General features: G+C 36.9%; 1 protein-coding gene across 1 annotated transcript in view; it reads left to right on the top strand.

Annotated features, from left to right (window-relative positions):
* The window catches only part of OTOGL (otogelin like), a 153,278-nt gene that overhangs the window by 23,467 nt on the left and 102,833 nt on the right, over positions 1 to 26,978 (top strand). The window contains exons 8-18 of the mRNA XM_060114241.1: positions 84 to 289; positions 5,333 to 5,460; positions 5,819 to 5,925; positions 12,527 to 12,633; positions 13,504 to 13,629; positions 14,882 to 14,990; positions 16,061 to 16,107; positions 17,026 to 17,171; positions 19,088 to 19,211; positions 21,320 to 21,497; positions 25,822 to 25,946. Coding sequence (XP_059970224.1) covers positions 84 to 289; positions 5,333 to 5,460; positions 5,819 to 5,925; positions 12,527 to 12,633; positions 13,504 to 13,629; positions 14,882 to 14,990; positions 16,061 to 16,107; positions 17,026 to 17,171; positions 19,088 to 19,211; positions 21,320 to 21,497; positions 25,822 to 25,946 — 1,403 coding nt within the window. The remainder of the gene's footprint in view (positions 1 to 83; positions 290 to 5,332; positions 5,461 to 5,818; positions 5,926 to 12,526; positions 12,634 to 13,503; positions 13,630 to 14,881; positions 14,991 to 16,060; positions 16,108 to 17,025; positions 17,172 to 19,087; positions 19,212 to 21,319; positions 21,498 to 25,821; positions 25,947 to 26,978) is intronic.

The raw sequence follows: 26,978 nt of genomic DNA, 5'->3' as shown, positions 1-26,978 counted from the left end.
TCATTCACTTCAAGAAAGAAATAGATCATCTGTAATTGATGTTTCATTATAACTCTTAGATTGTCTTTGTTCTATTTTTCAAGTTTAACATTACCTCAGACAATTGGACAGATTTTCATTGAGAAACTAGCTGACTATATTCTGGTGAAAACAACCTTTGGTTTTTCGTTGGCTTGGGATGGAATATCTGGAATTTACCTGAAGCTGTCTGAGGAGCATAAAGGGAAATCATGTGGCCTATGTGCAAACTACAACGACATTCAATCTGATGATTTCATCATTCAGCAAGGTAAGTGGAGCAGAAGAAATGGGTGGGTACTTCTGAGCTCTTCTTCCTTCACTGATCACTCTGTTTATACCCAGAAGGGTACAACTTGTCCTAGGTTGGGTAAAAACGGTAGCTATCGCTTGCCTGTTTATGTGATTTTAAGTGAAGCTTGAACAGGAAAATATTTTTGTGTCATTCTTGAAAACCATGAGCTAGCTTACATTTGCTAAATTAATACAAGTCAGGTCTTACTCATGTAACAGATACTAACTGAGCATTTACTTTGCGTCTGGCACTGTTGTAGGAGCTTGGGATATATCAGTGAAAAAAAAAAAGCTTCTCCCTTCTTGGGGCTTATATCGACATTTTAGTGATTCAGACCCACTTGAGGCAAACTTGTCTACTTTTGGGCAACAGATATTTTGCTTCCAGTCTTGATAGGAATAAATTAAATGATTGCCATGTAATAGTTTTATAAATACAATAAAATGTGAGCAGAATTTATAAAAGTTGAGTAATAACTTGGAATGGTTTTTATCATGTATAATGATGTACATATCATTCATTCATCTATTCATTCTAAGTCATGAAACTAATCCCAATGAGCTGTTAAAAATGGGTTTTGTTTCAATATGGGTACTAGTTTGCAGTGGCAACAAAATAAGAGAATTACAGGACGCAATCATGATTTAGGTCCACATATAAATGTGCAATAACAAAGAATACTGTTCTTAGTACCAGAAGACCTACCTGACTTTGAATCTTGTTCAGCTCTTCCAAGTTTTATAACTTGAGGCAACTCAATTAATCTCTCTGATATTCAGTTTCTTCAGCTGTAAAATAGGGATTAAAATAATTTAGAACTCAGAGCATTGTTAATAATAATAGCATAGGTTGATACCATTTAGTTATAGTTAATATGAGTACATAGCTATATTATTCCCAACTCTTACAACATCCTGTAAGGTGGGTGTATTTTCTTAATTTTACAATGAGGGCACAAGATGATGTGCCCAATGTAACACAGCTTGTAAATGGTGCTATCAGAGTTGAGTTACAGATCCAACTGGCTCCCAATTCTATTCTTAGATAAATGTGAGAGAAATTGACTTTTAATCTGTAAAGCGCTATATAATACTGTTTGTTTTATATTATAAAATTAATAGAGAAGAGTTGCCCATATGTTGTGTTTTAAGGGAATGAAAATCCTACTTAGAGTGTGGGTTCTGGAATCAGAATGTGGGATTCATATTCCGCTTTGCCACTTGTTAAACTTTCTAAGTTTAATGATATACTAGTAGTGTATACTTCATAGAGTTGCAAGGATTAAGTGAGGTAATCCCTGTAAAATACTTAGTACAGTGTCTGGCTTGGCACGTAGTTAATACTGAATACATTTTAGCTAATTTATAATCATCTCCAAGTGTTCTCAATGAGTCTATAATGGAGCTAACGTGAAAATGTTTGATTAAAGACATTGCTTTAAGAGGCCCTTGTCAAAATGCAAACATTTTCCCAGGATGCATAATGCTTCATCAGTATTAGTTTACTAGTAGCTAAAGAGCAGGACTTCAAGGAGTCAATTTTCTTACATGCAAAATGGAGATAATAATAATGACCCTTAGAGCTTCCCAGCCTCTGCGAATCTAATGAGAAAATGTAAATGAAAGTGTTTAAAAGTCTGTGAGCACAGTACAAATGTACAGTATTGTACATTTCATCATGAAATGTGTTTTGCATCCAGTTGGGTATTTAGAATGAGAGAGTTCACAAACTTGGAATCTTGAGACTATATTAGGAAGTAGGGTTTTGGACCCAGGCAGAACCAATCAGATGGCAGTTATTGATTTCTTTTTCTTCTCTATCAAAGCTTTATGAAAAAAAATAATACTCAATTCAGTTCTCAATGTTAGAGTTAAAGACTGCCATGGGCAACTTCCCTGGGGACATCTAGGGAACATGGTATAGAAGTTGGGATAGAAAATAGCATCTGCTCTTGTTAGAGGCAGAGAGACTCAGATTAGGATTTGTGTTAAGAGTCAGACAGACTTTCATAACCTGGAACATAAAATGGTTGCTTACAGTGAGATAATTGGGCAGCACGCAAAGGGGTGTTAGCAGATTATTTGTGGGAGAAGACCGGAAGGAGGCAATTTGACTGAATTACGGCTGAACTGGCAGAAGGCAAGAAGGACCCTGGAAAGTATATGGAAGGAGCCTAAAGAGAGATTTCAGCTCTTTCACAATTTTATTTAGTGCACAGAGTAAAGCAGAATGATAAAAAAACTAATTTATGGTAATTTATAAAGATGTGACTAGAATCTGCTTTCCGATTTTCTCTCATACCGTAATAATGCAAGAATACGTCTACAGGTGAGCTGTATTACCTTTAGCTTAAAGATGCCTAGTATTTTCTTGAAACTCATCCTGTACTTTGCTGATTAGGTAAATCTTTAGAGGCAGAGAGGTAGTTTTATTGAACCCCATTGAATTAATAATTTCTTAACAGTGATTAAAATTGTATTTCTCTCTGCATTCCTATGCATTCTTCAGGTATGACTTCACAAAGAAATGAGCCTTTTCAGAACTTCTGTAGATATAGAAATATTTAAATTTGTTGTCTAGTTGAGATTCTGGTTCCATAATTCATGTCTATAGCTACCTACTCATAGAAGCCCTGATTTACTCTTGTTTTTCCCAGCATAATAATTAATACTGCCTCTCTTTCACTCTTAGAAGTGTTCCAATATGGACAGTAAATTGCTCCGTTTGTAGTACATTTTATTTTATTTATTTATTTATTTATTTATTTATTTTTCTTTCTTTTTGCGGTATGCGGGCCTCTCACTGTTGTGGCCTCTCCCGTTGCGGAGCACAGGCTCCGGATGCGCAGGCCCAGCGGCCATGGCTCACGGGCCCAGCCGCTCCGCGGCATATGGGATCCTCCCAGACCGGGGCACGAACCCGTATCCCCTGCATCGGCAGGCGGACTTTCAACCACTGCGCCACCAGGGAGGCCCTGTAGTACATTTTATATGAAACATTTTAATTTTAGTTTCGCAGGCTCCCAGACCACCAACTGATATGGATTTAAAGTCTCATAGTAACCAACATTTGGGACTTTTTTGTTAATGCAATGTAGTGAAAAGAGCTAAATATGTGGTTAAAAGCTGGAATTAAAGTGAACTCTAAGGGATTGCCCAGGTTGTTTAGTTACATTAAAATTTGTGCATAAATGTGGAAATAGGTGGGCCTTTAGGAAATATTTTTGATTCTGCAGACCTTTAAAGTATGATGATGCTTTGAAATGAAATGTGACTATAAATTTACTTAAAAGGAACATGAGTTTTTCCTTTTAAAAATAATTATATTAAACCAGACCCACGCTTGGTTCAGGGTGTAGCATTTCCAACAATATCAGAGATAATAAAGTGGACCAAACATCTAGGACTCTAATAATCTATTTAATAAATATGGAAAACTCCCTTGTATTTATTCGTTCACTTATTTAGCAAATATATTTTGAGCACCTACTCTATACCAGATAGTAAACTAGGGATCCAGCAATAGGACAGCTTAGACAAGCTCTCTCCCTTCATGTAGTAGAAGGCAAAGCAAATAGACAAATTAAAATATAATTTTTGTGAGCAATAGCAGCCATAAAAATAGGGGAACAAGGAGACTAAGTGATAGAACAGTGTATGTTTGGTGGGTCTAGATGATGTGCCGGAGAAGGCTTCTCTGAGGAGGTCATATTAAATAGATGCCCACGTGAAGTAAGGGAGACAGCAGAGGGAAGATTGGGGTCGGGGAAGAGTGATTTCGAAGGAGGAGATGCACAAGCAAAAGCAGGAGCAGCGTGGAAATGAGCTGGAGTGAAGAACATTCTACAGCTTGTATGATTGGAGTAGGTTGAGCAAAGATAGGAGTGGAAGATGTAGGAGGGATAGGGCGGGGTGGAGTGGGGGAGCTGGGGGAGTGCAGAGTCCAGATCAAAAAAGCCTTCCAGGCCCCTGTAAACTTTGGGATTTTATACTAAGAGCGCAAAGCGTTCTTATAGATGAACTTTTACAATCTTCCCCAAAATTGGTGGTAGTAAGTAGACATCTTCCAATCTTGAAGATGCTGAGATAGACTGGTGAACCATTTGGCTTGCAGTTTTTGATTCTAGTGGTGCAGTAGCTCGTCATCAGTGGTGGACCTGTGGCTGTGTAAATCTCAGTGGTGGAGATGCTAACACTCAAACATGAAGGCTGTCAGATGGAACTTGGAGATGTCATCTTGTTTGGGTCTGCGGGGTCTTTGAGATTTCAGATTCAGCCCTTGTCTGAATGTGGGGCAGGATTAATTTTCATGTCAGACCCTGAACTTGTCCTCAGGCCAGATAGAAGGCCCAGGGTGCTCACCACCAACTGCCTGTTTGTTGCTGCCGCATAGTAGCTCCTGAATCTTGCCTCTGAATAATGCTGGGATGGTATCAGGATTCTTAATCTGTCCCGAGCATCTTTAGAAACACTATTCATCATATTCCAATGGAATGAATTCACTTCTTAGTACCCTCTTCTCCAGGTGTCTTTTCCATTTTTTCATTGTCTGTATGACCATCCTCTGAAATCTCCACAAGGGTTCTAGGTACCCCCAAAATGGAGCTACAATTTTAGTGAGGTTCTGACTTATGTCAAATAGAATGAGAGGGCTGTCTGAAAATTTTCATACCAAACTTTGACTTATGTTTCTTAATTTTATGCATATTTTTTCTCCTCTCTGCATTATAAACTGCAGGCTTTACTGGTATTCATTTTGTACCACTCACTCTCAACCCTTCCCCATTTTGCTTCAATGAAGTTTGCGTTCTCTCTCCAATGGTATTAACTTTTATTTGGTACTTAAACTTTGTTCAATTTATTTTTATTATGCTGAAGTAATGTTATAATCTAATATCATTGGTAATTATAAAGCTATTGAGTTTAACTTTTTGACCAGGAAGTTTATGTTGGTGAACTGTGTCTTTGTGGAAAGTGATCCTATTATACATATTTTTTTGTATGTGTTTGTGTGAAATAGAGGACTATACAGAAGACATTGCTATGTTTGCAAATAGTTGGTTGGTGCAAACTCCAGATGATACCAAATGTGTACCCACACCCTCAGATTTTCCAAATCCATGCTCCAGTGGAATGCCAGCATTTGAGGTAAATATGACGTGAAAAATTTAGGCATGTTGGATACACCACACATATACTGTATTTGTATATTTAACACTAAGCATTTTTAGTGTAAATACTACATAAACACTATTAAAATCAGGAAATGTAACGCAACAAGAATAACTTTATGATTATTTCAAAAATGGTGAATACAATGAGTTTCATAAAAGTAGTACTCATTATAAAATATGTAGTTAGAAAATGTTGTTTAAAATTTATAAGCCTACATACTTTCTCTTTCCTAGTAAGAACAGAGCGTCTTGCAAACAGATCAGTAGAAAAAAATGAGAGTACAAGCATATCATTCAGTATGTTCTGCTGACCGCCATCTTTTTCTGCATAGGCAATCTTCTTCAAGTGTCAGATACTGTTGCAGTTTCCCTTTTTGAGCTGTCATGAATATATTGATCCATATTTATATATTGCCAGCTGTGTTAATGATCTTTGCAAGTAAGTGAAATGATTTTATTTGCAATAAAATTTTCTTTATCCAAAAAGAAGAGCAAAAACCATTGTATAACTTCATCATCTCAGCAGTTCACAAAAATGTAATGGGAAATGTAAAACATAAACTGTACTAACAGCTATTAAAATCTTACTGGATAACAGGTACAGTCTGAGTGTTTTATATTAACAGCATGAACAGAATACATTAGTTCTTATACACTTTTTGTGCCACTGATCCCTTTTGGGAATCTAGAGAGGCTATAGGCTCTGTTCAAAATAGTGGTTTGAAATGCACAAAATAAAACATATAAGATTACAAAGGAACTAATTATACTGAAATAGAATTACTGAAATAGTAAAAGAAATGAATTTCTGATCCACATGCTCTTTTATATGCATTTCGGGTCTAATAACTAATGTAGTTTGATATAGTGATGAGTATAAACAATATTTTGAGATATCTGCAACAATTAAATGAGAAATGAAAATATGGAAAAATGAGATATGAGTTATATTGATGACAAAGTTACAGATTCTGCTAAGAACATTGTGATGTGTTGCCCATGTGTATAACTGAAAGAAGTGCTAAATATCAGCTGGAGATTAGAGAAAATAAACATGTATTTTTCACATCCAAGGTCACAGACTCTTGCCTTCACTCCTGGGTTAAGAACACGTAGACTAAGGTGGTTGTCTAGGGAACAAATTCAGTGAGACTCATCATAATGTGTTCATCATTGTAGAACTTATAAATTACCCATTATTGAGGTGAAGTCCTTTTTATTTTAGTTTTTCAAAAGTTTACCAAGTGAAAGATACATGCACCCTCGTATTCATAGCAGCACTATTAACAATCGCCAAGACGTGGAAGCAACCTAAGTGTCCATCAACAGATGAATGCATAAAGGAGATGTGGTATTTATATACAATGGAATACTAGCCATAAAAAGAATGAAATAATGCCGTTTGCAACAACATGGATGGATCTAGAGATTATTAGACTAAGTGAAGTAAGTCAGAGAGGGAAAGACAAATACTATATGGTATCACTTATTGTGGAATCTAAAATATGACACAGGTTAACTTATTTACAAAACAGAAACAAAGACATAGAAAACAAACTTGTGGTTACCAAAGGGGAAAGGGGGTGGGGAGGGATAAATTAGGAGTTTGGGATTAACAGATACAAAATACTGTATATAAAATAAACAACAAGGTCCTGTACAGAGCAGGGAACTATATTTAATATCCTGTAATAAACCACAATGGAAAAGAATATGAAAAATAATATGTATATATATGTATAACTGTCACTTTGCTGTACACCAGAAACTAACACAACATGTAAATCAACTATACTTCAATTTAAAAAAAATTACCAACTGTATGTGATTAGTTATCTTGAATGTTCGAGAATATCTCAAGAAATTTTTATGTTTGCATCTTTTAAGTATCCCAAGAAGTTTAAATGGTACATGGGAACATTGCTGTAAAGGACCAAACTAATTTTTGGTTGAGTAAAACCACTGAAATTATATCTTGGGTAGCTTGTTAAGAGGTCTAAGTTTATCAAAAGTGAAAACAGAGAGGAAAGGTTGAGGTAGTGTGAAGTTATTTATAATCACTCTGCTTTAATTAAATTAAGATTATTATAAAAATAATGAATGTAATAATATTTTCCAGGTATTAAATGAGATTGTTTGGGAAACTTGTTAATTTTGCATAAAGTACAGTTATACCTTTATTTGTATGTATCGTCTCAGGGATTTCTGAACGAATGCAGGAGCTTTGAAAGAGCATTCCCTCTGCCTAAAATATTGAGTACTGACCTTTATATTTTACAGCATTCTGTCCTCTATTTGGTTTTATTTTTCATTTAAGTGCTATATTGTTCTATCTCTGTTCTGTCACTTAGTCTCTTTTTTGAGGATCTCTGTAGGTAGTCCATTGTCCTTATTTAGCCATCTATATGGAATTAACATTTGTTCTTATTCCATGAGGACTCATTCTGGGACCATTCTCCAACAGTCTTTTCACTTGTCTTATCATCTTTAGCACTCATTTCTCAAGTAGGCTGAAGTGAAGGATCATTTGGCAGATCCAGAAAAGTCATTCGCCATTTATTAGTTGGGATATTGTTTGGTTGCTTCAATTGCCAAAGTATCAGTGGCTTCGATTCATTTGAATGCTTGTATTTCTCTCATATGAAGTCCAAGCTGGCAAGTGGTCCTGGGTTCAGACCATGTGTCTACTCCATGAGTTTTCCATTGACTCAGTGATACTATTGCTATGTCATCCCCCAGGGCCTAGGGTATTATTTTCAGTTTCATTGTCAAAACTGGTTCACCACTGCCATGCTCATATTTTAACCCTTAGGAAGGGAGAAAAGGAAATAGAGGGCTGTCAGCATTTTTAAGGAAGTGATCTGGAAGTTTCATGCACACGCTCACTTTTAACCCTTTGGCCAGAACTTAGAAACATGGGCCATACCTAGAAGTAAGGACAGCTGAGAAATGCTGTCCTTGGCTGGGCAGCCATATGCCCAGCAAAAACTTGCAGGTTCTAATACTAAAAAGAAGAGGGAACTGGGCATGAAAAGTAGCTGGCCATACCTACTTCATCTGAAATTTCATCATTAAGAAGTTAACACTTTTGTCTTTTGAAATTTTGATGTATTTAGGCTTTGGATTTCAAAACCTAATTGCTTTCTTTAGGGCAAATAAAAACAGCAGGATGGTGGAACACCTTTTACTGGTTGAAATCAGCTGACAACTTAAGATACATATCTGAGGTGAAGAGGCCGGGCAGAGCAGGCAGGTAATACCAAAGAAAGGGCTTTATAATGGAATAAGTGGGCATTGATAAAATGGAAGTGAGAAGGTACCAGGGTTAGCCTTTCACTCCCCTCAATATTTCAGCCAGGACTATACCTACCTACATTCTTTTTCCCCTAAAGGAGATTCTCTTCATTTCTTATGTTAAAGGACTGCCTACAGGGATCCTATACCATGATTATATAATTGTGAATCTGCTGCACACAAATTAATTTCCTGCTTGGATTATGAAAGTGTATTGAATTCAATTCAACACATTTTCTGACGGTTTATTCCGAGTTGAGCACTGTGCCACATCTTGGTGAAATAGAAACAATTTATTATGTTGATTTAAAAAAAATTTTTTTTAAACCCCACATTTGTTTATTTATTTATTTTTGGCTGTGTTGGGTCTTCGTTTCTGTGCGAGGGCTTTCTCTAGTTGTGGCAAACGGGGGCCACTCCTCATCACGGCGCGCGGGCCTCTCACTATCGTGGCCTCTCTTGTTGCGGAGCACAGGCTCCAGATGCTCAGGCTCAGTAGTTGTGGCTCATGGGCCCAGTTGCTCCGCGGCATGTGGTATTCTCCCAGACCAGGGCTCGAACCTGTGTCCCCTGCACTAGCAGGCAGACTCAACCACTGCGCCACCAGGGAAGCCCTATTATGTTGATTTTTAATTTATTTTATTTTATTTTTAAAATTTTTGTTGAAGTATAGTTGATTTACAATATTATATTAGTTTCAGGTGTACAACATAGTGATTCAATATGTTTATAAATTATACTCCATTTAACATTATTATAAAATATTGACTATATTCTCTCTGCTGTACATTACATCCTTGTATCTTACTTATTTTATACCTAGTAGTTTATACCTCTTAATTCCCTTCTCCTATCTTGCCCTGCCCCTCATCCCTTTCCCCAGTGGTAGCCACTAGTTTGTTCTCTGTGAATCTGTTTCTGTTTTGTTATATTCATTCATTTCTTTTATTTTTTTAGATTCCACATGTAAGTGAAAACACACAGTATTTTCTTTTTCTGTCTTATTTCACTAAGCATAATACCCTTCATGTCCATCCACGTTTTTGCACATGGCGAAATTTTATTCCTTTTTATGGCTGTGTAATGTTTCATTTATAATATTCCATAATATCTTCTTTATTCATTCATCTGTGATGGAAACTTAGGCTGCTTCCGTATCTTGGCTATTGTAAGTAATGCTACTATGGCAAAACAAATTTGGGGTGTTTACAGAACACAAAAAAAGTGTTGCTGGAGCATGGTGAATGGGAGAGAGAGAGGAGATGAAGTTAGAGAAGTAGGCAGGGTCTAGACTACCTAGAGTCTTAAGGCTCATAGTAAGGAGTATGAATTTTTGCTTGATCTTATTTCATACAACTTGACTATTCTCAGCAGATCTGAATTTGCCCTTTGCCTTATCTCTTACCCTACTCTGCTTATTCTGGGTAGGCTGACTGTGCTTTAGCCTGAATTATGTCAGAATGTCAGTTAGTTCATTTGGGATATAATAAATCTGGGGGGAGGGGGTAGTACAAAATGAAAATGCAAGGCCCCCTGTTAAAAACATTGTTGAGAATTTCAAGATAGTGACAACAGAGTGTGAAACCAAGTACAGGGCGCAGCTAAGTGAAGGGCCTTTTTAAGAGCAGGGCCTTGTGTGACTGACTACACAGGTCACATTCCCATAAAGCTGGCCCTGATCTTGATAAATGTTGCTGAAAAAAATGAATGCCTTCTACTGCTGAAAAAAAACAATGCTGCTGTGAACATTGACGTGCATATATCTTTTTGAATTAGTGCTTTTGTTTTCTTCAAATATATAACCAGGAGTGGAATTGCTGGGTCATAGGGTAGTTCTATTTTCAGTTTTTTGAGGAACGTTCATTCTTTTCCATAGTGACTGCCCCAACTTACATTCCCACCAACAGTTTACTAGAGTTCCCTTTTCTCCACATCTTCGCCAACGTTTGTTATTTGTTGTTTTTCTTGACAACAGCCACTCTGACAGGTGTGAAGTGATAATCTCATTGTGGTTTTGATTTGCATTTCCCTGATGATTAGTGATGTTGAGCATCTTTTCATGTGTCTGTTGGCCATCGAAACAAAAAACAATTTAGAAATAGTCCCTGTCCTAGGAACTCAGATTCTAATGGGGCAGAGAAACAGACCTTCAGCAATTATACATGCTTTAAATGCAAAGTGCAGTGAATGTGGAGGAGAGAACTACTAACTTTATCAGGTAGTGCCTAGAGGAGATGACAGCTGAGTTGGAATTTGAAGGATGATACATTACCCGTCCTTGAACTTGTCGTGTTTCTGCTTCTAAGAATGCTAAACTTAGCAGCAAGGAAATGCTTCTAATTTTGCTACACCCAAATCAGTTGATTTATTGATAAAAACAAGTGTTATTTAGTGCTCATTTCCCTATTAAAGTTCACATCCAAAATGGAAAAATAAGCTTATTTTCCCCTCAGTAAATTGCAATAATAATTTCTTTCTTGCCCGATTGTTGTTTTTATGCAATGCCAAATGTAATATGCCCAGTACAATTCCTAGCATAACATAGTCACAGTAAATAGTAGCTATTTGAATAATAGTTGCATTGGGTTGGAAAGCCAATATTCAGTTACTTTGTTAGTTTTCAGAGCCTCCATTAATTGTAGGAAACAATGCACATATTTAAAGTAAATCATAGATTTAATGTCTTTCTAGGAATTCAACAGTTTTAACTTACCTTGTTTTTCAGAGACTTTTCTTATTCGGAGGTTTAGAATATTTTCTGAGTTTTTGAAGTTTATATGCTCAGTCCTTTTTCTTCCTTCTAAAGCTCAGTTAATTGGACTACATAAGCTGCATGGCTCAATTACAGTAGCACAGGATAAGTGCAATTTGAGATGGGTGGCTTTGGCTTTTACAACAGAGATACTGAAAATGCTAAGGCTCACAAAATACAACATTCGTAAGGTCATTATCTTGAAAAATATTTAACTATTTAATTTTGAGTTTCAGTTGTGTTGAAAAACAAGCCCACTACCTTATAAACCCTGTTTATTTTGTAGATGCCTTGTTAATCTTGTCGGGAATTGGCAGATCTCTTATATTTGTTCGGAGGAGTTTCTAAGGCGATTATAAGAAAATACTTAGAGGTTATTCACTCTTGGCAGCATTATAAAAGCAACTAGCTTTAGTAATTTAAACCTGAAAGAATTAAAAATCTTCTTTTAAATCTTAAATTAAATGCTATTTATTTAATATTTCAAAAGTTCTGCAGGTTATTAGTATTGGTTTTATTCCAGCATGTATACTATCAAGAGCATGGTATCTTAGAAATAACTTTCGTATTTGTTGTTTTTGCTGTGATAGAATTTTATCGTTCTAATAGGATTTGTTAAATTCTGAAAGATCTAGGATGCTTTGCGTGGGAACAAAAAAATGCATACAAGGATTCTGGGAAGAATGTCATAATTAAAATAGAAATCTTTTTCAGTATAGGTACTCCCTTGAATCAAATGAAAAGTGGCCAAATTATTGAAAGACTTAGATGAAACAATTTACCTAGGCCTTTTTAGCTGGGATCCCATGTTTATCTGTTTTCTGCATTATTGTACATAACATATTATAATGTATTATATTATATACAAGCTGACATCAGCTAATATTAGAATATTCACCACATACTCAGCATTTCTCGAGATCAGGAGCTCAAAGGTATGGTTTCTGTCAATATTTCCTGTGTGATATATTGGATCTGTCTTTTCACTTTTCAGAACTCACGATGATGAGACCTATTGTCGAGCAGCCACCGAGTATGCTAGAGCCTGTTCCCATGCTGGCTACCCTATTCGAGACTGGCGAGATGACTTTCCAGCATGCAGTATGTTTCATTATTTTCCAGCCCTGTGCAATTCTATTAATTTTAGGCTTATCCTAGTACTCAAAACTTACCCTAGTGCTCAGAACTAATGAACTGCAAAGACTTGTTATTGATGCAATAATATTGGTAAACTTTTGCGTACTTGTAAAACACTGTATGTAATCTTTGTCTTTCTGTGTCTGCCTTACTTCATTTAGTATGATAATCTCTAGGTCCATCCATATTGCTGAAAATAGCATTATTTCATTCTTTTTTATGACTGAGTAATATTCCATTGTGTGTGTGTGCATGTGTGTGTGTGTGTGTGTGTGTGTATATATATATATATATATATATATATATATGCCACATCTTCTTAAGACAAATATCATATGATGTTGCTTATATGTGGAATCTAAAAGAAAAAAGAAGACACAAATGAACTTATTCCAAAACAGAAAGAGAGTCACAGACACAGAAAACAAACTTATGGTTACCAAAGGGGAAATGGAGGTGGGGGAGGGATAAATTAGGAGGCTGGGATTAACATATACACACTACTATGTATAAAATAGATAACCAACAGGGATCTACTATAGCACAGGGAACTATACTCAATATTATGTAATAACCTATAAGGGAAAAGAATCTGAAAAAGAAAAATATATATATGTATATGTATATATATATATATATATATATATATATATATATATATATATATATATAATATATATCTCTGAATCACTGTGCTGTACACCTGAAATGTACACAATATTGTAAATCAACTATACTCCAATAAAAAAATTTTAAAAAACCCCCAAAAAACACTGTAATCCTTTTGAGTGTTGAATAAAGTTGATTTACAGCTCGCCTGTTTGCCCATTTTAGTTGATAAATGTGATGACAGCTTTGTCCATCGGGATTGTATCAGTTGTTGCCCACCAACCTGCACATTTGAGGATCAATGTCTTGGGAGTAATCTCCATTGTCTTGACGGATGTTACTGCGCGGATGGTAAGTGCTTCATGAAAGAAACCATGTCTCCACTCCTGGAAACTATTACCCCTGTGATCCAAGAATCATGTCTTAATGTCATCTCTCAGGATAATAGGGCTGATGTGATTTTCTGTCCTTGTAGGATTTGATCCTTGAAGTGACTAGAAGGAATGGCTGCTTTTCTTTAGTAAAAGGCTTATTCTTTTGTAAATTTCCTTGGAAGTTTGGAACTTCGTCTTGAAGTTACCCATGGCAGATCTTTTGTTCTCTTGAGTATTTAAAGATATTTAATAATTTATATACGTTCATTTTTTAAAGATGAAATCAAGTTCAGAAAAAAAAACCTTCACATTTTGGCAGTACAAGATTTTAGTCCTGATGTAGTTTTAATATTTGAAATTAGAAGTAACATAGTAAGTGATAGAAACGGGATTTAAATCTGCTATACTGATAGACATTTATAAGAACATTGAGGATTTACTCAAACCCTTTTATTTTTACAGATTAAAAAAAAATAGAATCCCAGAGATGTTAAATGATTTTCCCACTGTCATACACTTAATATGACTGAGGACTACTTGGAATCAGATCGTTGACCTCAGTCCATTGTTCTGTCACTGCTACTCTAAGTACTTTGGACCCGTGTCAGGCCTAAACTGTTTGTTACCAGCCAATGATGAGATAAGGAGTTTGCACCAGAATATAACTCCATGCACCAAAATATAAGTCAATGCTTCCTTCATCTAGAGAGTCTTACTCTGAAAAACAGATCAGCTGAATCAAACAGTGTGCTTAGTAACACTGGTTCGACCACTTTTCCTCATTAGGGAGAAGTACTAAATGCAGTTCTACTGTACTAGCCCTTTGAGAAGCACTGCTTGGCTCTTTATTATCTGTGTGCTGATAGTGTAAATCTCTCACTTTGACATAAACAGAAATATAACCAAGAATATACTTTCTCCCTCTTCTCCCCTCTTCCCTCAAAAGCAAAGAGACATTAGTTGCCCTAATTCTGTACTGTGAATCTTGAATTTCTGATGGCGAGTCATGGGATAAGAAAGCTGAAAACCACTGAAATAGACCCTTATAAGGTAGCTACTGATGGAGACAGAGCCAGGCTGTCGGTAACCTCCTTGAAAGTAAAGAAACTTGTTACTTCCAGCACCTAGTGTAAGCAAGTGTTCAATAAAAGTTGGTTGAATTATTATATTCAAAGAATACAATCTTTATGATTTCTTTTGTGAATCTGATATGTGTTTTTCTTAAATAGGCCTCATAATGGAAAATGGGACTTGCATCTCCTTGGAAAATTGCCCATGCAATTTTCATGGATTAGCTTATTCAGTTGGTTCAAAAATTGAACAAGAATGTACTGAATGGTATGTGATTAATGTACATCTAATTATTTCTGGATACTTGACTAGTTGACCATTTTACCATGACATGTGTTTAAAGAAATATACTTTTTATTGATTTTTCTTCCAAAAATTCCAAGACACAGTTTTCCTTTTATTTAAAGCCTTACAGGGACAGGGTGGTGGGGGGAACATCTATATTTTCTTTTATGATGTAATTCTCCTCACTTCCCTTGGTAGTTCTATAAAATCTTATATCCATGTGATGAACTGTTGAATTGTCTTGTTATTCATAATCACCAATTTGCACAAACTTTTACTCTTAGAACTTGATGGTTCTCTTGGCCTTCTCTATTGAGTACCTTAAAAAGTGACTATCCAATTTTTGGCCATGATTAGAGACTTTTAGAAATTCTTCTTAAATTAGCTAACTAAGACTATTATAGCCAAAGATTAAATCCCTTCAGGGCAATCTAAAAAGAAACAGAGGTGTAAATGTCATTAGGCGATTTTCCCTTAGGTGTCTGTGTATATAACTGAAATGCAATTGAAAACTAACCCTATTCTTAGATAGTGATTTGAGTTCCTGCCATTCTGAGACTGCTTCTGTCCTCCAAAATTCATACCTGTTTGATGGTAGAAGGCAGAATTTATCTTACAAAGGGAAGATCTTTTCTCTCTCCTTAATGTCTGATGATGCTCAAAGCCAACTTTTAAAATTTTTAGTAGATGAGTTAACTTATTAATCGTAACTCTCTCTATATATATTTCTCTAATGATGTGGGTAAATACTTTATTGTGTGTGACCTTTTTTGGTTTAAGCAATGAGGGAAGGACAGAAACAGAAGTTCTCTGCTTAGTGTTTTTGTTCTTGACTAATTGATTTTAAAATATGGCATGCAATAAATAATAATTTAGGTGCTTGCCAGTCCAAATTTATCAGTTAACTGAACTTTTGGAGAGATATTTTTCAAGTCAGATTATTCCGAACCTAAAAAACATGATACATTTTGGTACATTTACCAATACGTTATTGCAAATATTCATACAATTTCTCTATACAATTAGATTAATATTTTTATCATTTCATTTAGTGTATGTGTTGGTGGAGTTTGGAACTGCACTGAGCATGACTGCCCAGGTAATCCTTTTAAATGTTTTTAAAGACAATGTCTTGATTTTCTTGAAACTGAGGAGGAAGCTAGCACTGATTTTTGTTTATTTATTTTATTTTTTTATTTTTCTTTTTGCGGTATGTGGGCCTCTCACTGTTGTGGCCTCTCCCGTTGCGGAGCACAGGCTCCGGACGCGCAGGCCCAGCGGCCATGGCTCACGGGCCCAGCCGCTCCGTGGCATATGGGATCCTCCCAGACCGGGGCACGAACCCGTATCCCCTGCATCGGCAGGCGGACTCTCAACCACTGTGCCACCAGGGAGGCCCCTAGCACTGATTTTTGTAAGGTCATCTCATATAAATGCAATGATTTCTAAATCCAGATATTAAGAGGATAGTGGAAAATTGAATAAATGATAGCTCTGAGCAGACAGCTTTGGGAAAAATTTACTAAAATAATAGAAATATTCTAAAAAATATGTGGGACAGCTATCATTTAATAAATTTTAAACTAAATTGAATAACATAATTTAGTAAGTTTGTCAAACTAATGAATTTTAAACACTTTAGTTATTCTTTTTGATACCTAACTATTTATCCTAAGTTGACCTACTTCTTTTTAAGAATAAACATAATTTCTTCCTCCTTCTCCTTTTCTCCTTCTTCTTCTCCTTCCCCTTCCTCTTCTTCTTCTTCTTCCTCTTCTTCCTCTTCTTCCTCTTCTTCTTCTCCTCCTCCCCCTCCTCCTCCTCCTCCTCCCCCTCCTCCTCCCCCTCCTCCTCCCCCTCCCCTTCCTCCTCCTTCCTCTTCTTCCTCCTCTACTTCTTCCTCTTCTCCTTCTTCTCCTTGCTCCTCTTTTCTCCCCCTGCTCCTCCTTCTCCTCTTCTTCCACCCCCCCACCTCCTCCTCCTCCTCCTTCTTCTTCTTCTTCTTCTTTTTTGGTAGTTCAATGCTCTGTTGTAGGTGATTCTCATTTTACTACTTTTGATGGTCGACATTATTCTTTCATTGGAATGTGCCAATACATCCTTGTAAAAGGAACTGGAAAAGATAAATTCACAATTACTTTACAGAAAGCTCACTGTGAGCAGGTAAGAACATTTCAGAATGACCAGAGGAATGTTCATTTTTTTTGACTCAAACTTCTTATCTCGGTTAAGAACGGTAACATGAATGGGTATAGTTATTTTCTTCAAAAATAAGACACCGTTGATTGTTAAGATGCATCATTATTCTGTATACTACAAAGAAAGAAAACGTGTTGATGATTAATCTGTTATACTATTAATATCATGCATCCTGATTTCAGAGATATTAAAATATCTAAAAATCTAAATATCTGCTAAAATATAAGATATTAAAATAAATTCAGAGTTATTAAAATATATTAAAAATATATCTTAGATTAAATAGTGCATATTTATTGTACTTTCTTTCTTAAAAATGGTATTTGTTTATGTATAGGTTTTTGGAACATTTCATGACTGCACAATAGACAATAAGCTTTTTGTTACTTCCAAACTGCTCTCTTTTTTTTTTAACATCTTTATTGGAGTATAATTGCTTTACAATGGTGTGTTAGTGTCTGCTGTATAACAAAGTAAATCAGCTATACATATACATATACCCCCATACCTCCTCCTTCTTGAATTTCCCTCCCACGCTCCCTATCCCAACCCTCTAGGTGGTCCTAAAGCACTGAGCTGATGTCTCTGTGCTATGCGGCTGCTTCCCACTAGCTATCTGTTTTACATTTGATAGTGTATATATGTCCATGCCATTTTCTCACTTCATCCCAGCTTACCCTTCCCCCTCCCCGTGTCCTCAAGTCCATTCTCTACGTCTGCATCTTTATTCCTGTCCTGCCCCTAGGTTCTTCAGAACCTTTTTTTTTTTTTTAAGATTCCATATATATGTGTTAGCATACGGTATTTGTTTTTCTCTTTCTGACTTACTTCACTCTGTATGACAGACTCTAGGTCCATCCACCTCACTACAAATAACTCAATTTTGTTTCTTTTTATGGCTGAGTAATATTCCATTGTATATATGTGCCACATCTTCTTTATCCATTCATCTGTTGATGGACACTTAGGTTGCTTCCATGTCCTGCCTATTGTAAATAGTGCTGCAATGAACATTGTGGTACATGACTCTTTTTGAATTATGGTTTTCTCAGGGTATATGCCCAGTAGTGGGATTGCTGGGTCATATGGTAGTTCTGTTTTTACAAACTGCTATCTTAAAGGTGATTTTTGACAGAATTTAAGAAGTTACACATTATTCTAAATAGATATGATGGATGTTTTAGCATTCTGGAATATTTATTTTAAAGACATTATCTTGAAATAAGCACATCAATAATTTGTAAACAAAGAAACCCAGATTTTTCATTCATCTCTCTCTAAATCAAGTGGTCAAAATTTTGCCAAAATCTTTTTTTCTACTTTCATTCCAACATAAAATGGTTGTTTCCAACAAAATTCTAGTCTACTTTGTTAGCTTTTTTAAATTTTAATTTTAATTTTTTCTTTTGCAATATGTCAGGTCTCAGTTAACCTTCTGCATGGAACAGTAATTCTCTTTGTTCTTTTCTACCTTGAACTTTTAAAATATTTACTATACCACAAATGAATTTGGAAAGATACTTTAATTATGCACTATGGAAAACATAATTATTGGCACTTTATTGAAAACATTTCTATTTAATAATCTATGTGAAGTGTATGTATGTATATGGTATATTTAATGCACTACATAAAGATATATTTTATTAGTAATGGGACTACATTAGATTCACAATAAGATGTAATAGCTACTTTATTATATTGCTTATTCTCAAGTTTTCTATATACCATAAATTTTTATCCATGTGCACTCTCTCCTTTCTTTTCTCCTTTCTCTTCCTCATCTTCTCCCATTTCCTTCTCCCATTGGTCCTGTCCCTTTCTATGTCTTTCTCTCTCTCTCTCTCACTCCTTTAATTGATAATTTGATTTTTATGCAGAACCTTGGCTTGGTCTGCCTTCAGTCTGTAACTCTAATTCTGGAGGATGATTTCAACAAACAAGTGACCCTTAGTAGGGGAGGACAGATCCTCACCAGTCCTAACCAGGGCTTCAGTCTGAATGGTAAGAAGCAATGCTGATGGTGTACCTTTCTTACAGGAACAACAACAGCAGCACAACTTCAATGGAGTCTTTTCCCGTTAGCCGACTAACCTAACATTTATTGAGGGACTATGTGTTGCCAGCTCCTCAGCCAGACTAACATGGTGGAGACGGCCATGTTTATGGGACCTAGTGTTTATCTCAAGTGGACTAGAGTTTGGAAGAGGAGAGATACAAGTAAACAGCCACTTAAAAATATGATAAACCCAAAGATGTGCATAGGGACTTTGGGGGTCTAAATGATTAGGTGCAACTCACTCAACCGTGCAGGTATGGTCAGGAAATTTTCTTAAGGAAGGGACTATCTCATTGAGCATTTACAGCTGAGGAATTGCCAGGATGAAGGAGATGGGGGAAGTGTTCTAGGCATAGCAAAGAGGAGAACTATGCAGTATGTTTAGGGGGAACTGTAACTACTTTGGCATTGCTGCAGCATGAAGAGGGTAAGTGTAGAATGTCCAGAGAAGAGGGAAAGAGATGGGGATGAGAATGGGAAAGACCTTATTTTTTAAATTGAAGTATAGTTGACTTACAATATTATATTAGTTTTAGGTATACAACATAGTGATTCAATATTTTTATAGATTGTACTTCATTTAAAGTTACTTCAAAACAGTGATTGTTATTTCCTGTGCTGTACAAATATATCCTGCTTGCTTATCTGTTTTATACATAGTAGTTTGTATCTCCTAATTCCATGGGGAATGCCTTATAGACAGGGCATCATACTTTGTGGTTTTCCTGGGAGGCCCTGTTCATGCCTGTGTTCCAGTATAGTTACTAATAACAGTCTGTTTTGCTTTCAGAAATGTCTTGAATTGTGTTATAAATTACATGGTCACAGTCAGTGTCGTGCCAGGATGTTGACTGAACTTGATATGAAATTGAATATGCAATTGTTATTATTTGACCTTTTTTTTTTTTTTTTTTTTTTTTTTTTTTTTCTGTATGCGGGCCTCTCACTGTTGTGGCCTCTCCCGTTGCGGAGCACAGGCTCCGGACGCACAGGCTCAGTGGCCATGGCTCACGGGCCCAGCCGCTCCGTGGCATGTGGGATCTTCCCGGACTGGGGCACGAACCCGTGTCCCCTGCATCGGCAGGCGGACTCTCAACCACTGCGCCACCAGGGAAGCCCTATTTGACCATTTTTATGTACAAAGATGACAATCTCATATGTTTCAACCAAATAAGCAATGAGTTTTAATGAGGAGACTAACTTTGTCTTTTTTTTCTTGGTAGACTACTATAACAACACTATGGAAATGGCTTTGAGAAAAGTTAGACACGAGACACAGATAATAGTTAGGATATTATTAGAGGAGGGCATACAAGGAATGAGGAGAAACTGATCCAAGACAGTGACAGTAGAGATGGAGAGAGGAAAACAGATTGAAATTTTATTTAGGAAAAAAGTGCTGTCAATTCGGTGATGGATTGGATTGGGGTTGGTTGGGGAAGGAGAACAAGGGGAATGAAGTGATCAAAGAATGCTTCTCAGATTTCTTGGTTTGGTGACCAGACTGATGGCAGAAATTGTGACAGGGATGCAGGAGCCACTCTTCTGGTTGCAAAAGTCAAATTCAGTCTTGAGCACAAGTTTCTCTTCTCTAGAGACGTCTCATAAAATGGTGCTTCTCTAGTGCTGTGCTCCCCTTTTTGCTGACAGTTTCAAAGGAATGGGGAATTTTTGAAAAAGTGCCCCTTCCTTATTGAATCATGACCAATTCGTGGGAAAACACACACACACACACATACACATACACACACACACACGTTAAGGAAAAGAGATCAGATTTCAAATGTCTAAGGACTGTCCACCCCCACCATGAGATGCTTGCCAACTGAAATTACATGTGCACCTGACAATCTATTAAAAATATCTGCTGAAGACCCAGAAGGGAAATGGAAGAAAAGAAAACAGGCACAAGGTGGTGAAAATTGGCCCCGGAGCACAGGAGCAGGGACTGGGAAGAAGTCTTTTGGAAGAAGACTCCCGATGTTGTACATTAACATTTCAGAACACTGCCTGTGAGTCTCAAAGCTGATTTATGTATGTTCTTTTCCTGCAGGAATTGTTGAAATTCAGACTCTGTCATCCTTATTTATTCTTCTAAAAACCACGTTTGGTTTAAAGATTCTGTTTGCTATAGATGGGGAAAGAGTTTATATTCAGCTCACTAGTGCGTGGAAAAGAAGAACGTTGGGTCTGTGTGGCACATTTAATGGGAACATAAGGGATGATTTTCTGTAAGTATGATCTCTGTATAGCTAACGTAACTTAATGACTAGTAATTTAGAGGATACAAATTCTTACATTAAAAATGTTTACTTAACGAATAATAGCTTAGTACTCACTGTTCCAAGAGCTTTACATGGATTATTGTATTTAAATTTTGTAGCAATCCCCTGATTAGTATCTCTATTTTATAGATAAGCTAACTGAGGCACCAAAGTGACAAATAAATAGCTCAGTCACATAGCTCAGATACAGTGGAGCTGGACTTTGGATTTAGGTAGTGAGACTCAGTCTGAAGGCTACCCACAGAATAACTTCCTGTTATTCTCTCTGCCACCTATCCTATCAAGCTTAACGGTATTTTATGTAAAAAAAATTCTGCTGCCTTTAAAAAGTCTTAGAATCATTTGGTGTGAATGATAGTAAATTATACTGTAATAATATTGATATCATTTGGTATGAATGATATCTCTAAAGCAACATTATGGCATCTAAGTCAATTGGATTTTATGATAGTTGGTGTTTCATTAGGAGAAAAAGCAATAAAATACATTTATACCCCTTGTATTAACAAAGCACTTTCACCTACATGTGATAAGACATGGTGTATAACTTAGTGTAAATGCTTTGAGCACCTGTTATTGTGCTAAGCACTGTGGGACAATAAAGGCAGTAAGACATGGTTCCCATCCTCAAGGAGCTTATATTGTGGATTGGGAGGGGACAACCGTCTTTCAGAAATAATTTGTTCTAGGCGAGGTATTAATCACAACATGTATAAAAATATTGAGGTGAATTCAAAAAGTTGAGTGTTAACTTGTGTGGTTGTGGCTAGAAGCAAAGCAAAATTTTGAGTAGGTCAGTGTGGGCTGGGTAGGCGGGCAGCGTTTCCTGGAGAAGCCATTCTCCAAATGCCATTAAAAACACACTTCTGGGGCTTCCCTGGTGGCACAGTGGTTGAGAGTCCGCCTGCCGATGCAGGGGACACGGGTTCGTGCCCCAGTCCGGGAAGATCCCACATGCCGCGGAGTGGCTGGGCCCGTGAGCCATGGCCGCTGAGCCTGCGCGTCCGGAGCCTGTGCTCCGCAACGGGAGAGGCCACAAAAGTGAGAGGCCCGTGTACCGCAAAAAAAAACAAACAAAAAAACCAAAACAAACAAAAAAAACCCACTTCTGCATATTCTTCCTGCTTTGGGTTCTGTGCCCTCCCTAATCTTCCCCATTAACTCCTATTTATTTTTCAAACCAACTCGGTCATTATTTGCTTCAAAAAGTGAGTTTGTATCCCATCAAAGTTAATTTTGACTGTTATCTATGAAAATTTGTCATTTATCTGTCTGGTTTCCACTTAAAACTGCAAAGGCTTTGAGAATAAAGACTGTGTCCTTAATCCTTATATTCTTAAGAACTGGCATAATACCTTATATGCACTAGACAGTTGAGCTGAATGGAGGTAGGACTTTTTTTTTTTTTTTTTTTTTTTCTGTGGTACACGGGCCTCTCACTGCTGTGGCCTCTCCCTTTGCAGAGCACAGGCTCCGGATGCGCAGGCTCAGCGGCCATGGCTCACGGGCCCAGCCGCTCCACAGCATGTGGGATCTTCCCCGACCGGGGCATGAACCCGTGTCCCCTGCATCGGCAGGCAGACTCTCAACCACTGAGCCTCCAGGGAAGCCCTGGAGGTAGTAGGACTTTTGATGTGGCACCAAGAAGAGAATTTGGATCAGCAAGGAGAAAAGGCATTTAAATTTTTTAATTTTAAAAGAGAGTTTCTTTTACCTTTATCCTGTGTAATTAATTTGCTTTTAGGTCATTTTCGGGTTTTTTTTGTTTTTGGGGGTTTTTTTCCTCCATTACTACCACAGCAAATGCCGCTGTACTTGCCTTGGCTACTCCCTATCTTTTCCAGGCGCCACTCCCCTTCACCTGCTGGTGGACGCTTTGGCCAGCTGACAATGCAGATATTTTCAAACTTTAAGGTGAATAAAAATCATCTGGAGGGCTTGTTATAACAGAGATCACTGAGCCCCACCAGAGTTGCTGATTCCATAGAGCTGGGACAGGGCCCTAAAACTTGAATATCTGACACATTATCAGGGGACGCTTGTAAGGCTGGTCAGATTGTTACCGAATGCAGGTTCGTGTGTCTGAAGCACAGTGAGGCCAAACAAACCTAAAGGTTGGAGTCTGGAGCAGAGAAAGGTTTATTGCAGGATTGAGCAAGGGGAGGGGTGGCCTGTGTTCCAAAAAACCCTGAAATCTCCAAAGGATTTCAGCAAAGCATTTTTTTTTTATTATTATCTGCTTTATAACAAAGTGAATCAGTCATACATACATTGTTTGTTTGTTTCATTTATTGGTAGATCAGAATATTGATTTCTTATCCATTTGTGAAACAGAAACTATATTAAGTGACTTGGTTAAGATGTGCAGAGGAGACATTAAGCCTTTTCTCTTCCTGTTTTTCAGAATGGGTTAGTAGTCAATGTTTAACAGATGGCAGATCTGTCTGCCTCTTTCTAAGGCACCAGTCTCCTCCATGTATAAACATTCAGGCCTGATAACAGTGCAGGATAATATTTCAGAGTCAGAGATAATTTTCAAACATTGTTTAGCTTTCCAGCATAAGCAGTTAAAATTCCTTGCATCACAAAGTTAATGTGAATCTGCAAACATAATGAATGGAAAATATTAATTACTTGAAAATTTATTTTGTATGCCTTGTTTTAGTAAGTTAACTGTGGTGAACTGAAAGGCTATTTTATAAAGTGAATGCAATAAATAAATGGGTCTACATTTCAGCTCCTTTTTTTGGTGTTTATTGTTTTAAGTGAATTAAATGAAATAAGAGAGCCAAGCTCTGAGTCAGTTCCTCCTGGGAATCCTGAGTACATCTATCACCTTGACCTATTTTATTGTGCTTTGTAGGGATGGAGAGGGAAAGAATGAAAAGAGCTAGTGCAAGTCATGCAATTTCTGTGCGTCTTCGTGTTCTCATTGGAGCAAAATTAGATTTCGGATTGGGTTTGTTCTAATTCTGTACATTTCTAGAATAGTTTCATTTTGAGGAATAGGAAAAAGAAGGAAAGGGTGGCTACAAGGGATGAGCATGGTAGAGTAGCTTGTGTGGCTCCCTCTTTTACTCCTGTCTTTGTGGTGAGAAGCTCCATATAGCTTCATACTGGTGATTGAGATAAATGGTAGGCAAAGTAGTTATGTTTATTTGGACACTAAGAGAGTGAAGATAAATGCTACTCTATTATTTGGCCGTGTTGTAGCAATTCATGAAGTTATGGTTTGCACTAGTGAAGTTTTGCTTGGTCAAAGCTTCCTACAGGAAACCTAGTCCAACCCGATTCTCTAAGTAGTTCTGACAGTGTCTGGCACAGCTCCAAGAGGGGTTGTTGCTCACTATTGGCTGATGACTAACTAAATCTTGATGACTTCTGGAGGGGACATTTTAGTGTCTGGCTCTTAAACATTGTTGTGGTTTATAAGCCTGAAGGGTAGATATTTCTCTTCCATTTTGGTTTGCTGAGGGAACTGAAGAAGTGAGAAAACTTGGGTGAAGAGTGCCTCTTAGGGCTTCCCTGGTGGCGCAGTGGTTGAGAGTCCGCCTGCCGATGCAGGGTACACGGGTTTGAGCCCTGGTCCCGGAAGATCCCACATGCCACGGAGCCTGCGCGTCCGGAGCCTGTGCTCCGCAGCGGGAGAGGCCACAACGGTGAGAGGCCCGCATACCGCAAGAGTGCCTCTTATACCATTTCTCCTTAATTTTCACTTGATTTGTTTGCCCAACCTCACAGTGGAACCTCAGTATGTCAGGCCTCATAATGAAAATTGAAATACTGAACCAGCGGTGTAGACTATTTCTTCTTTAGGACATTTGTCTTTACCCTGAAAAGAATCACATGAGCTCCCTACCTCCACCTCCCTAAACCACACGCATTCATGCTTTGGTTGTGTGAGTGTTATTTCATCAAAGTGGTGTGAACTACGTTTGAATCTCACCTCTGACACTTAGCAGCTGAGTGGACATTAATATTTCTCTAAGCTTCTGCTTTGCCTTCTCTCTAAAATGGGGATAATGGTGTTTCCTTCACAAGGCTGAAATGATTATTAAATAAAACCATGTATGTCCACAATTTGACACATTGTAAAGTCTTAATAATAGGAAGCTAACACCATGTATATTTTAAAATGTAATAAAACATTTCAAGCTCTAAGATTTCTTTGTAAATTAAAAAAGTAGTATTCTCTTTTTTCAATATTTGAAGACTCTGAAGGAAGGAAATGAATGGGAGAGGCTAAGAGAATATTATATTTGCTTTCTAGTTCTCCATCAGGCATGATAGAAGGTACCCCACAACTTCATGCAAATGCATGGAGAGTTTCCTCCACTTGTTTTGCACCTGTTCATGTTCCTATGGTGGACCCCTGCAACATTAATCAACAAAACAGTAAGTCTTTCTGCATGTAAACCTAGGAAAAAGTTCTCTTTATTACTGCAATTTTGTAAAATTAGATAGTGATTTTAAGTTCTGATTTTCTTCATTATGATAAAATTGATGCCATTCTTTATGTATTTTTATTTAATACACATGCCTCTTTATGTAATCTAGGTTACTTTAAAAAAGAACTCCAGAAAATGACTCTTTTATTTACTACTCTGCATTCATAAATTTACTTATTTTAGGTGTTCAGAAATCCCTCAACTGTTCCCAAATGTGAGCTAGCATTTTGGGTATTTCAGATTATTTAAATGCTAAAGAAAAGTCTCTGGAAGTATTCTAATAATGCTCGTATAGTCTTGGGATATTCAACTTCGGTTCCATAGTGTGACAGTGCGTGTGAATTCTCCTGTTTATTGATGTCACACTACGAGTTCCTACTCACAGAACATATTATGGCTTCATAAGCAGGAAGCCAGTGATCCAGAGAAGCTTTGTGCCATCAGGTGTGTAACAATTTGAGATGGTCATAGAGTTCCAATTTACAATGACAGTGCAACTCACATGCGAAGAATTTTTGGCTGCATTTTTTTTTTTTTACTAAAGCCACAGCAGACCATGTGAAAGGCTAATTTACTGTACAATAAAAGAAGGCGTATATTTTTTTTTTTGCAAAATCACTTTGTGAAAGAAAATTAATGTGCATGTTTAAATAGATATTTTTATAATTTAAATTTGTTCCTTTAACTATTTTGGTTAGTTTACTGTTTTTATGTAGTTTTAAAAATTCATAATTAATATTGATTGAGTACCCATGAGAAGTTAGTAGAGTTTCTGGATTTTGTAGTGGTTGTTTGGAAGGATTCTGTTTATTGTTCTATGGTCCTTATTATTAACTTACAGTTTTCATGTCCTGGAAAGAAAACAAGATGATCTTGCTTTTAGTGATTTTTTTTTTTAATCTAGGCCAACTTCTAATTTATCAATTGGACTCTAATTGTCTCTGGTTGTTTCTTTAATGACCTCCTTTATTCCCTACCA

The sequence above is a fragment of the Mesoplodon densirostris genome, chromosome 11 (assembly GCF_025265405.1).
Source record: "Mesoplodon densirostris isolate mMesDen1 chromosome 11, mMesDen1 primary haplotype, whole genome shotgun sequence".
Taxonomy (NCBI): Eukaryota; Metazoa; Chordata; class Mammalia; order Artiodactyla; family Ziphiidae; genus Mesoplodon; species Mesoplodon densirostris.
The sequence above is the reverse complement of the archived record's forward strand: the minus strand, read 5'-3'. Positions and strand labels throughout refer to the sequence as shown.